The sequence below is a fragment of the Delphinus delphis genome, chromosome 16 (genome assembly GCF_949987515.2).
Source record: "Delphinus delphis chromosome 16, mDelDel1.2, whole genome shotgun sequence".
Lineage (NCBI taxonomy): Eukaryota > Metazoa > Chordata > Mammalia > Artiodactyla > Delphinidae > Delphinus > Delphinus delphis.
In genome coordinates, this window is record NC_082698.1 from 32,236,265 (window position 1) to 32,249,525 (window position 13,261).

Genomic DNA, 13,261 nt, shown 5'->3' on the forward strand with positions numbered 1-13,261 from the left:
CACACACACACGTCATTTCAACTTTTAATCAAACCTGTTTAGAGTTAAAATCATTACCTAAGTTAGAGACGTAAAATGTATATAATGGAAAGACAAGCTTCACTAGATTTCGACAAGTTACCTCTTCTCTGAATGTAGCAATGGTTGTAAACCAAGTGGTAACAATAAGTGATTCCAAAGAAATAAAGACCAAAAGATATCTTTAATTTTACTCATAAATATGATTCCTTGGGCTTGATTTTTATAACCATAATCAATGATAAAGTATTAATACATAGTATGTTATTTGTGAAGATGTACTGAATACAGCAAATAGAATCATAAAAACTTAAGTACCATTAACTTAAAAAACTCAAAACCAAAATAATCTTAGGAAGTAAGAGTATAGAATTTAAAACCAGAAACACTTACTTAATGTTTTGAATATAAACGTTAGTGCATTTCAGGCTTTTCATAAAGTATTACTTCAAAGTTCTAAGACTAAAAAATCAAATACAATTGCTAAGACATCAGTGAAAGATTCCATCAAACATATTTGCCTGGAAATGTTCAAGTACCACTTTCACTATACCTCTCAGTACATTCAGGAACTGCCTTGTAATACAGAAGAATGACTCACCGAATAGTAAAGCTAATGAAGTATTTTTCTTGGCAATTTGACAAAGTGAGGGAAGACAAATCCTGGTCTGAGAATACCTTTTTACACAGATGAAGCAGGGAGTATTTGTTTCAATATCATGGAGTGAATACATCTGTTCCTCTTGCCCCTTAAACTAAAATCTGGAAACTAAAGTAACAAAGGATGAAAGAGTCATTAAACTCCCAGAAAACACAGGAGATGACAACACAAGATTTCAGAAGTTGAAAAATAACCGCATGGTTGGTAACAGTCTTAAGAGGCTGGAGAACAAGTTCATACAGTTCAGATTTGGGATCGTTTATCAGGCAACCAAGTAAAAATATCAAGTAGGCAGTTGGAAGTGAGTTCAGGAGAAAGATTCTTGCTGGAGATATAAACCTGAGTCATACCACATAGTTGGCATTTAATTTAATACATAGTTGGCATTTAAAGCAACAAGACCATCAAGGGAGCCCACTTGGGAGATTCTAATGTTAAGGAGTCAAAGACGTAAGAAAGAAACAGCAAAGGAGATTGAGAAAGAACCAGAAGTAGGAAGAACCAGGCAAATGTGTTTGCTGAAAACCTAGCAAACTAAAGAAATGGTTTAGTGGAAATGAAACAACTATGTGAAATGCTGCTGAAAGATCAAGTAAATGAGGTCGTAGAGGTCACTGGAGACTTTAAAAATCTGACTGGAATGGGTTTAGGAAAAAAATGGAAGCGAAACAAGTCAGTGAATATAGACTTGTTTCAAGGAGTTTGCTGTAAAACAAGAAATGGGGCCTTTCTGTTGGCTCTAGCTAGGACAGACTATATCCATAAAAGTAAACGATACATGGGCACAGATGCTGGTAGGTTTACAGATGCAGTGGTGGCAAGTTCTTTTCTGATCATTTTTATTTTCTCTGTGTGGACAGGGAGCAAGCCCAGAGGGAGGAGGTATTAGAAATGTTAAGGACAGAAATAAACCCATGAAATAATCATTTGAGCTCAATGTAAGAGAATGGATTAGAAAAACTTAGTATGACTACTAAGCAACCAACTAAGGTTACGATGATGATTTGTCAGCGACTGGTAAACATTTCCACTTTGAAAAAATCCACTCTGTAGTCTATTCTTTCCTTTGGCTGAATATTCTCTTAAAATAGTTTGTCTTCTGAGTCCTAGGTTCCATTACCCTAAGGCAGAGAGAATCTCATCTACATTTGAATATACATGGCAGCAAGAATAACAACCTCCACAAAAATGTATGGTTCAGGGAGCATTCAGTTTTCATATACATACAGGGCCTAAATGGTTCCCATTTTGCTCCTCTGTTATGGATCTTGTGTTACTTATATTCCTAAGTCTTATTTTAACCCCTCCCTGCTATAAATTTTCAGGGTCCCTTTTCTCTTGTTCTGTTCTTGTTTTGCATGGTACACTGCCACTTCCAATTTCTGGTCTTTTGTCAAGAACCTATAATTTCTTCCAGAGCCTTCTCTGCATTGATCCAAGGTCCAGTTGAAATCTTTATATGACATATGTGTATAGTACTAATGAATGAAACAAGAGTTACCATAATGTTGAATCACAATGCCAGTCAAGACGTTTGCTAGTATTTCACCTGAGCCATTATTTATCTGAAAAAATAATCTGATGAGATCATCTTATAACAAACATTTATTTGGCAAACTATTTTATAGAAAGAGACCCTAAAAAACCAAACCATTTCTTATTTCAACAATAGACAATATAATCCCAATCTTTCCCCCATCCAAAGCCTACTCCATAACTGAAGTACCAAAAACTCATGAACTGTATTGCTAAAAAGGAGGGTGGGGGAAAGACATTAAACTTCCACAGGAAGACTGTATAAATCTGGCAGTGGTTAAGGACACAACAGCCTATACCCAGGAGTACTATCGGGTCCGAAAAATTAACTGAAACTTACTATGAATATGTCTTTGCTCTTAATAAGGCTCAGAAACGTATGCAATGGTACAAGTTATATTACGTAAACTGATATAATCAAAGAAGTAGAGTGAAAAATCTGGATTTTAACACCAATACAGATCACCAGATGTAAACAAGAACTTTTTAAAGACATTCTTTTAGCTCCAGTTTAAAACAAACATTCGGGACTGGAATCTTCAGAATTTTCTAGTATCTTGAAAATCCCCATCTTCTCTTTAATTGGTCCTGAGGCATTCATTTGATCTAAGAGAAAAATATATAAACAAGTTTGTTTTTTTTTTTAAGTATAAGAACTTAAAAAGAAATCTTAAAAGAGAGGTCCACTATGTTTTTATGAGAAGTGAGTCATTTGTCCAAAATTTTAAAATCCACAGAAATGTGGGCCACTTTAGAAAGAAAGTACACTCCTCTTATTAAAAACTAGAACTGGCCTCCAGGGAACAAACAAACTGAAACAGCAGTTTGCTAATCAAAATCACTTCTGCTGTATTTAAGATATACTGATACATAGCAATAAACAACACCAATCTGAATTATGTTCTCAGAGATATTTTTTAAAAAGCCCAATTATGGTTAGTTTAAAAGCAGGAAAGCAAAACATCATGAAAATATATCTTTATACACTCCCATAGCTAATATGAAATCTATCTTTTGCATTTTTGTCAATATGATAGCTATTGGAATGAAAGCACTACTGGTTTTAATTTGCATTCTCTGATTCCTAGGGAGATTGAAGCATCTTTTTATGTTCGCTGGCTGTTTCTTTCTCTCCTGGTAATCGTCTGCTCTTAAGCTGTCCAGTTTTCTTGTTGATATTTACTTATTTATATACGATAAACATTTCCTGTGTGCCGCTGTGTGCTGCAAATATTTGTAGTTTATCTCTTATCTGTTTACGGTATTGTTTGTTTTTACAGAAGTCTTTAAATTAATAAAATCTATTCATCTCTTCATTTAGTTTGAGAGTTTTGTATCCTGTTTAAGAATCCTTTTCCTGGGGCTTCCCTGGTGGCGCAGTGGTTGAGAGTCCGCCTGCCGATGCTGCCGATACAGGGGACGCAGGTTCGTGCCCCGGTCCGGGAGGATCCCTCATGCTGCGGAGCGGCTGGGCCTGTGAGCCATGTCTGCTGAGCCTGTGCGTCCGGAGCCTGTGCTCCGCAACGAGAGAGGCCACAACAGTGAGAGGCCCGTGTACCGCAAAAAAAAAAAAAAGAATCCTTTTCCTGGACTTCGTTGGTGGCGCAGTGGTTAAGAATCCGCCTGCCAACGCAGGGGACGCGGGTTCAAGCCCTGGCCTGGGAAGATCCCACATGCCGCAGAGCAAGTAAGCCTGTGCACCACAACTACTGAGCCTGCACTCTAGAACCCACGAGCCACAACTACTAAGCCCGAGCGCCTAGAGCCTGTGCTCCGCAACAAAGAGTAGCACTCGCTCGCTGCAACTAGAGAAAGCCCGTGCACAGCAACAAAGACCCAATGCAGCCAAAAATAAATAAAAATTAAAAAATTTACTAAAAAAAAAAAGAACAATGGGTAAGGGGGGGAGGAGTCGGCGAATTCCGGAATGCAGGTCATTTTACTGGACAAATAACCCAGTTTTTCCAACAAATCGATGGCATGGAAAAACAAAAGTGAGGAGGGTGATATAGAAGAAAAGAGATATAGCAAACAATGAAATTTGGATCCTGATTCAAACCGTAAAAAGATTTGAGACAACTGGAGAAATCTGGATATGAACTGGGTATTAGCTGATACTAAGGTTTCAGGACCAACTCTCTTAAATGTAATAATGACATAGTGACTATGTTTAAAAACATGTTCTTCTCAGTAAAAGATGCCTAAGAAAGTGGCTATGGGTAAAATGTCATGAGTTTAACACTCTGACTAAAGAAAATGGCAATGAAATAAAATTGGCTAAATGTTGTAAACTATTAATGGCAGAATGAATTATCCACAGAGGTATATTATACTATTCTCTCTACTTATGTATATGTTTCAAAGTTTCTGTAAAAATAATAAGTAAAACCATGAGAGATACTTACCAAGGAGATCACTTCGATCTAACAACAACTCCAGATCTTTATCACTAATGACCTTCTCTCTTGATCCTTTTACTTCCCTGTAAGGAAACAAGATATTCACATCTATATGATAAATCAAAACTATGCATTATATTTTTCTAAAATTAAAATAATCTTACCTTTCATAATCTCTAGATTTTAACAATTCCATTAATTCCTTAGGGTCTAAAAAGTTCTTAGATTGATTTAATCCAGATTGACCACCTTTGAAATGATCTAGAAAAAATTTTCAAGAAATTCAAAACACTCAAAATTGCCTTTAAAGCCAAAATACAATACATTACAAACCAATCAGAATGCCTTACATTAAAAAGGACAGACAAACCAAGTGTTGGTAAAAAAAGAAAAGCGACTGCAATTAATCATACTTTGTTGGTGGGAGTGTAAAATGGTTGGGGAAAAGTTTGGTAGTTTTCTGTAGCTAAACATACACACACTCTAAGACCAAGAACAAATACATACATATGACCATAAATATTTGTATAAGAGGAGCTTATGCATAAGAACCAAAATCTGTAAACAATTCAAACATCAACAAAAGAATGGATGAATTACTCAGCAATTTTTTTGTTTAAATCGCAAACTTCTAACACACACAACATATATGAATCTCAAAATATTATGTCGAATATTAAGTAGCTAGGCAAAAAAAGAATACATACAAATGAATCCAGGTATGAAGTTAAAGGAAAAACTAACCTATATGACAAAAATTGGAATAGTGGTTGCCTTCTAGTGAGGAGCAAGGGAGCCTCAGAAATGACTAGAAAGGGAAACTTTCTCGGATGTTGGAAATGTTCACTACCTCGATCTGGATAATAATTAATCGAGCATATACACTTGTTATAAGGCATCAAGCTGTACACTTAGCTGGGAATTTTACTGTATGTATATAACACCTCAATAAAACACTGTCAGCATTTTAAAAATTCCTTTCAAATTGTTCTCTGAGATTAATCTCTAAAATTAGTAAAAGTAAAACTTGGGGAAGTAAAACTATAAACTGTACCTAATTTAAACTAAATTCAAAACAAAACAGAATTTATTTCATAATTCAAATCGCTAAAAGCAGCACAGGTGAAAAAATTTTAATTTGCACAACATCTTATTAGGACCAAGTTCCTTTTTCCTCCAATGGAAATTCTAACTGCAATCTGAATGCTCCATCAAATCAAAGAGGTCTAAAGCCTAATCCACAATTTCCCTCAAAATCAGATATACTGGAGAAGGTATTTGCAAGTAGAAAAGTAGCATAAAATAAATTGATAGCAATTTTCAACATTATGATTTTTCTAGGCTTCAAAACTTATTTCTTAAGGCAGCCATCAAGCCATTTATCCAAACAGAATTTTATATTGAATAAATAAAAGCAGAACTCCAAGGAATACCAGGGAACAGAACATAAAATGCCAATGCCTCACCCACTTCACTTTCTCTATCCTCAAAATCTTTTCTAGATTAAAAAAAAAAATATTGTGTTTTTAATATTCTATTATTGAAACTATGAAAAGGGCATACTGGAGTCAAATATTTTTGAAATAGTACGTTCAACAAAGTAAACAGATTTTATTGTAGCACTACTTCAATATACCTTTAATATTCTAATATTTAATATATTTTACTTGCAAGAAGAGGCTTGGAAGTTTTCTTAAAGCATTTTGGCACACAAATCTCTTATCAAGAATAAACAGTAGGGCTTCCCTGGTGGCGCAGTGGTTGAGAGTCCGCCTGCCGATGCAGGGGACATGGGTTCGTGCCCTGGTCCGGGAAGATGCTGTGGAGCGGCTGGGCTCGTGAGCCGTGGCCACTGAGCCTGTGCATCCGGAGCCTGTGCTCCGCAATGGCAGAGGCCACAGTAGTGAGAGGCCCGCATACCACAAAAAAAAAAAAAAAAAAAAGAATAAATAGTAGTGGCTTCCCTGATGGCGCAGTGGCTAAGAATCCACCTGCCAATGCAAGGGACACTGATTTGAGCCCTGGTCTGGGAAGATCCCACATGCCGCGGAGCAACTAAGCCCATACGCCACAACTACTGAGCCTGTGCTCTAGAGCCCGCGAGCCACAACTACTGAAGCCCGCGCCTAGAGCCTGTGCTCCGCAACAAGAGAAGCCACCGCATTGAGAAGCCTGTGCACCTCAACAAAGAGTAGCCCTTGCTTGCCGCAACTAGAGAAAGCCCACACGCAGCAACTAAGACCCAACGCAGCCAAAAATAAATAAATAAAATAAATAAATTTATTTTAAAAAAAGGATAGACATTAACAATAACATCATACTCAACAGTGAAAAGCTGAAAGCTTTTCCTAGAAAATCAGGAGCAAGACAAGGATGGCTACTCTCGTCACTTCTATTGACACAGTATCGAAGTTCCAGCCTCAGCAATCAGACAAGAAAAAGAAATAAAAGGCATCCAAATTGGAAGGGAAGAAGTACAACTATCACTATTTGCAGATGACACAATACTATATCAAGAAAAAAACTAAAGTCTCCACAAAAAACTGTTAGAGCTAATAAATGAATTCAGCAAAGTTGCAGGATACAAGATTAATATACAGAAATCTGTTGCATTTCTATACACTAATAATTAACTATCAGAAAGCAGAAGTAAAAAAACAATCCCATCAAGAATGAAATATCTAAGAGTAAACTTAACTAAGGAGGTGAAAGAAGCATTGGAAGAATTAATATTGTTAAAATGTCCATACTACCCAAAGCAATCTACAGATTTCATGCAATCTCTACCAAAATACCCATGGCATTTTTCACAAAACTGGACAAGTAATCCCAACATTTGTATGGAACCACAAAAGACCTCTCCAAAACAAAAGCAATCTTGAGAAAAAAGACCAAAGCTGGAGGAATCACGCTCCCTGACTTCAGACTATGCTACAAAGCTACAGTAATCAAAACAGCATGGTACTTGCATAAACACACACACATAGATCAATGGAACAGAATAGAGAGCACAGAAATAAACCCACAGCACTTATGTTCAAATAATCTATGAAAAATAGGCAAAACATACAATGAAGACAAGACAGTCTCTTCAAAAAACTGGATAGCTACATATAAAAGAATGAAACTAGCACATTTTCTCACACCATAAACAAAAATAAACTCAAAATGAATTAAAGACCTAAACTAAGACCTGAAACCATAAAACTCCTACAAGAAACTACAGGCAATATATTCTTTGACATTGATCCTAGCAGTATTTTTTAGATCTGTCTCCTCAGGCAAGGGAAACAAAAGCAAAAAAAATAAACAAATGTAACCTAGTCAGACATAAATGTTTTGTACAGTAAGGAAACCATCAATAAAATGAGAAGGCAACGTACTGAATGGGAGAAAATATTTGCAAACTCTATGTCTGATAAGGGCTTAATACCCAAAATATTATAAACAGCTCATACAACTCAATATCAAAAACCCTAAACAACTGATTAAAAAACTGGCAGACCTGAATAGACATTTTTCCAAAGAACATCTATACACGGCCAACAGGCACATGAAAAGATGCTCAGTATCGCCATCCATCAGAGAAATACAAATCAAAACCACAATGAGATATCACTTCACACGTGTCAGAATGGCTATCATCAAAAAGTCTACAAATAACAAACGTTGGCAACAATGTGGAGAAAAGGGAACCCTAGTATGCTGTTGGTAGGAATGGTGGGAAAACAGTACGAAGGTTCCTCAAAAAAACTAAAAATAGAACTACCATATGATCCAGCAATTCCACTCCTGGGTATATATCCAAAGAAAACAAAAATAATAATTTGAAAAGATACTTGCATCCCAATGTTCACAGCAGCATTATTTACAATAGCCAAGATATGGAAACAACCTAAGTGTCCATCAACAGATGAATGGGTAAAGATGAATGGTTAAAGAAAAATACAAAATGGAATATTATTCATCATAAATAAGAATGAAATTCTGCCATTTGAAACGTGCATGAACCTAGAGATTATGCTTAGTGAAGTAAGTCAGACAGAGAAAGACAAATACTGTATGTTATCAATTATATGTGGAATCTAAAAAATAAAACAGATGAATAACAAAACAGACTCAGAGATATAGGAAAAAAATTAGTGGTTAGTGGGGAGAAGTGGGGGCAAGGTAGGGGCAGAGGATTAAGAGATATAAACTGCTATGTATAAAATAAATAAGCAATAAGGAGATATTGTACAGCACAGATAATGACTTTATAAAAATACAATCATTATTTTTTAATAACTTTAAATGGAGTATAAGCTATAAAAATTGTGAATCACTATGTTGTACACCTGAAACTAATATAATATTAGAAATCAACTATACTTCAATAAAAAGTTTCTTTAATGAAAAAAAGAATAATCAGTAACATCAGGTCAATCTCCATGACAGTTTAAGATATGGCACTTTAAAAGTATACTTGATACTCTTCACTGCCCCATTGCTCCTCATTTTAGACACTAGTATTTTTCATTATGTCTATGGTCACACCAACCCAGCTTAGGTCTTCACAGCTCCAAATTCCCCACTGCCTATTTAAATCCTGCACTGATTTCTTTTCCTTCTTTTCTTTTTTTTTTTGCAGTACGCGGGCCTCTCACTGTTGTGGCCTCTCCGGTTGTGGAGCACAGGCTCTGGACGCGCAGGCTCAGCGGCCATGGCTCACTGGCCCAGCTGCTCCGCGGCATGCAGGATCTTCCCAGACTGGGGCACGAACCCATGTCCCCTGCATCGGCAGGCAGACTCTCAACCACTGCGCCACCAGGGAAGCCCCTATTTCTTTTATAAAGAAAGTAACAACAATAACAAAAATTCACAACAGACAACAGACAACTTAAGCGAGAAAGTACTACAAAATGTTATTTACTTTTGTGGATGATCAACTTTTCCAGTTTTCTTTTAGCAGCTGCTCTTTCCACAATTTTCTGATCAATAGTATTTGCTGTAACAAGACGATATACAACAACTGGCTTTGTCTGACCAATTCTATGACATCTATCCTGGGCCTGAAGATCAGACTGGGGGTTCTTAAAGTTAAAAAGAAAAATAACATTTAACAGCTTAAGGTTAAAATTATTTAAACTCATATTATGTGGGTAAAGTCAATAAGCATGATCCAATCAGAATCTTTGTTTAAAAAGATTCTGATTAAAATTGAGTTAAGGTACTGTTTAAGTGCCTTAACTCAATTTAGACTGCTAGAGTGACTTCAATGATAAAGTAGGTTCAAGTCGTTACACACTGGACACTTGACAAAGAAATGATTTTCATCTTAAAGTGGATACCTTTTCAAAACAGAAAAATGAAATTACAAAGTGTACAATGAAAGATTAAAAGTTCAGAATGGAAATATAATCAGTATATTGCTACACTTCCAACTTACCCAATCACTATCATAAATGATAACAGTATCTGCTGCAGTCAAATTAATGCCCAGACCACCAGCTCGTGTACTCACTAAAAAGATAAACACATCTGGATCTGTGTTGAAGCTGTGCATCTAAAAGCAAAAGGGATGTAAACATAAGGAATTAAGAAAGAAAGAAACTGTTCTTGCCTGGAATGTGGATATAGAGCTGCATATTAAGCAGCTATCTTATAACCGTTTGTTTACCAGCAAAGGAAAGGGGAGGGCAGTGGTGTCCCAAGGGATATAATAAGCCAGCATTCTTCAAGCTGGGTGTGAGCTCTTAAGCATCCACAAGACTTTTTTTTTTTTTTTTTTTTTGCGGTACGCGGGCCTCTCACTGTTGTGGCCTCTCCTGTTGCAGAGCACAGCCTCCGCACGCACAGGCTCAGCAGCCATGGCTCACGGGCCCAGCCGCTCCGCGGCATGCGGGATCTTCCCGGACCGGGGCACGAACCCGTGTCCCCTGCATCAGCAGGCGGACTCTCAACCACTGTGCCACCAGGGAAGCCCCCATCCACAGGACTTTTGATGTGGGATAAATAAATACTGAAAGCCACAGCAGCCATAAAGTTGAAAATGACCAATTTGGTGGAAAGAGATAAAATTATCAGACTCAACTCCCATAAAACAAAAAAATCATGATCATGCCTATTGCCTAAGTTGTGGCAATAAACCAGAGGCCCTAGGATGTAGGTCCCTTTTTTTTTTTTGGGCCGTGCCATGCGCGATGTGGGATCTTAGTTCCCCAATTGAACCTGTGCCCCCTGCAGTGGAAGTGCAGAGTCTTAACAACTGGACTGCCAGGGAAGTCCCTAGGTCAATTTTGAACATTACTTCAGAAATCAAGACAGGAGTTACAAAAAAGAATTAAGTATGTATGACATAAGCAGTCTTACATTTTTTTCTCTCTCTGAATAAGACATGGATCCATCAAGCCTGCTGAAGTTGAAATTTCTAAAGTGACAGTAATCTATCAAAATGTCCAACATTCTTGTCATTTGTGAAAAAAGCAGCACCTGAAATTTAAATATATCTTAGTATCTATACTGATTAATGAAGAATAATTAAACAACCAAAAATCCAATCAAAAGTACCATACCTTATGACCTCTGGTTTTTAGTTCTGGCAGCATTCGATCCAAAATTAAGAATTTCCCAGAATTTGTTACCAACTCTTCATCAATCTTAAAAGTGGGGAAAGAAAGGAAAAACGAAATTGTCACAACAACTACTAATAATCTGTTTTTGTTAAAATAAAAACCATGTTAACAGTTTAATTTTCAATGACAAATTAAGTCCCTATAAAACTTTTTAAATTGACCTTGTTATTTGATCTTTTTTATCAGAAGATAAAAAAGGAAAAGGAAAGACATACTCAAGGAAAGACAAACTCTACAATTTAAAACCAATGATTTCACAAAAAACAAAATTCAGTTTAAGTGTATAATCTATCCTCCCCACACCTCTCCCCAAAACTTTGTATAACAGAACATTAAGTTCAAACTTACTTAATGTTGAGGTTTATTCTTTATAACTGAGTACACTTTCAACCAAATGCGTATGAAAATTACTGCTAAAGCTCTCAGTAGAAATTAAAGAAAGTATAAGAGCTTATAAGCAACCTAAGTATCCAAAATGAAATTTTTAACCTTCCGGTGAATATTAATTACCTTCAGAGATTATCTTCTTCCTTACTCAATGAAAAGCTTTAAAACACTGGTTCTCAAATAGGGGCAGTTTTGCCTTCCACCCCCAGCTTATATTTGGCAGTGTCTGGAAGATACTTTACACGTTGACACAACTGGGGGAGGGAAATATTTTGGCATCTAGTGGCTACAGGCTAGAGATGCTGGACAAATGGCCTATAGTCCACAAGACAGCACTTCCTTAACAAAGAATTATCTGGCCCAAAATGTCAATATTGACAAGGGTAAGGAACCCTGCTGTAAACTAGTACAAAACAGGGTTATTGAGGGTTACTGAGAACTGATTTCCTTTACTACTAGGTTGTTTTTCCATCAACTGCCAAAGAAAGCAATTTCATTCATTTAATCTGAAAGCCCACAAATCAACATAACTTTTTGCTCTCTTCTGTGGCTATCTGTTGAGATTTAAACAATGAGCAGCCCGACTGATTTTGACAAGCTGAATACTAATTAAAAGGAATACTGAAAAGGTGACAACAATCTCCAAAATAGACAGCAACTAAAACACAGAGTGGAAATCAACTGTGTTACTTAAAAACTTATATTTCCAATATCACTCTAAATTTAGGAGGATTCCTAGCTGTTTACATGAAATATATAAATAAAAATATTAGTTAGCTTACATATAGAAAACCACCTTTTTTCTAACATTCATAAAGTTCTCTGAATTTGGGGGGAGAAGACAATCTTCATATAACAGTATTTACTGTAAGTAATAATAAAAAAAAAGACACTTTCACCCCACATAAAAAGTTACAGACATCAAAACAGTGTATTATTAAATAGTATTCACCTTAAACTCTTGTGTGACCGGGTCTATAGGGTACTCAATCAGATATGGATGGTTACAGCACTTGCGAAGTAGCATCATTATATTCTGCAGCTTCAGATTAACTTCAGATTCTATAGGGATGTTTGTTTCCACAACAGCTCTGCACAAAATATAGAATCCATGAATGAGACATTAAAAAAAAAAAAAATCACAGTTTAAAGAATACTTAAATTTATTTTTAAACTCACACCTTTCTCGGTCTACCTCTGGCTGTATTTGGCTGATCAATTTTTCCAATTCATTAGGGAAATCATCTATTTTGCTGTAATCTATTGACTTTCTAGTTCGCCGTTTTGGTCGTCCAGTGGGACTCAGCTCAACTGTTTCTTTCTAAAACAATAAATTAAAGAAATATCTTTTTAAAAAGCTATATATATACTCTTAGTTATTTGTAGTGAAGTGGACGGAACTAGAGTCTGTCACACAGAGTAAGGTAAGTCGGAAAGAGAAAAACAAATACCATATGCTAACACAAATATATATGGGATCTTAAAAAAAAAAAAAAGGTTCTGATGAACCTAGGGGCAGGACAGGAATAAAGACGCAGATGTAGAGAATGGACTTGAGGACATGGGGAGGGGGAAGGGTAAGCTGGGACGAAGTGAGAGAGTAGCGTTGACATATATACACTACCAAATGTAGTGGGAAGCAGCTG

The 13,261-nt window shown here is 36.3% G+C and overlaps 1 protein-coding gene across 1 annotated transcript in view; it reads right to left on the reverse strand.

Moving 5' to 3' along the window:
- Positions 1–1,494: 1,494 nt before the first annotated feature.
- The window catches only part of HELLS (helicase, lymphoid specific), a 39,336-nt gene continuing 27,569 nt past the window's right edge, over positions 1,495–13,261 (reverse strand). The window contains exons 14-22 of the mRNA XM_060034435.1: positions 12,797–12,936; positions 12,568–12,706; positions 11,169–11,252; positions 10,966–11,085; positions 10,043–10,159; positions 9,527–9,686; positions 4,779–4,875; positions 4,621–4,697; positions 1,495–2,821 (exon numbers count right to left, since the gene is read on the reverse strand). Coding sequence (XP_059890418.1) covers positions 2,727–2,821; positions 4,621–4,697; positions 4,779–4,875; positions 9,527–9,686; positions 10,043–10,159; positions 10,966–11,085; positions 11,169–11,252; positions 12,568–12,706; positions 12,797–12,936 — 1,029 coding nt within the window. The 3' untranslated portion in view covers positions 1,495–2,726. The remainder of the gene's footprint in view (positions 2,822–4,620; positions 4,698–4,778; positions 4,876–9,526; positions 9,687–10,042; positions 10,160–10,965; positions 11,086–11,168; positions 11,253–12,567; positions 12,707–12,796; positions 12,937–13,261) is intronic.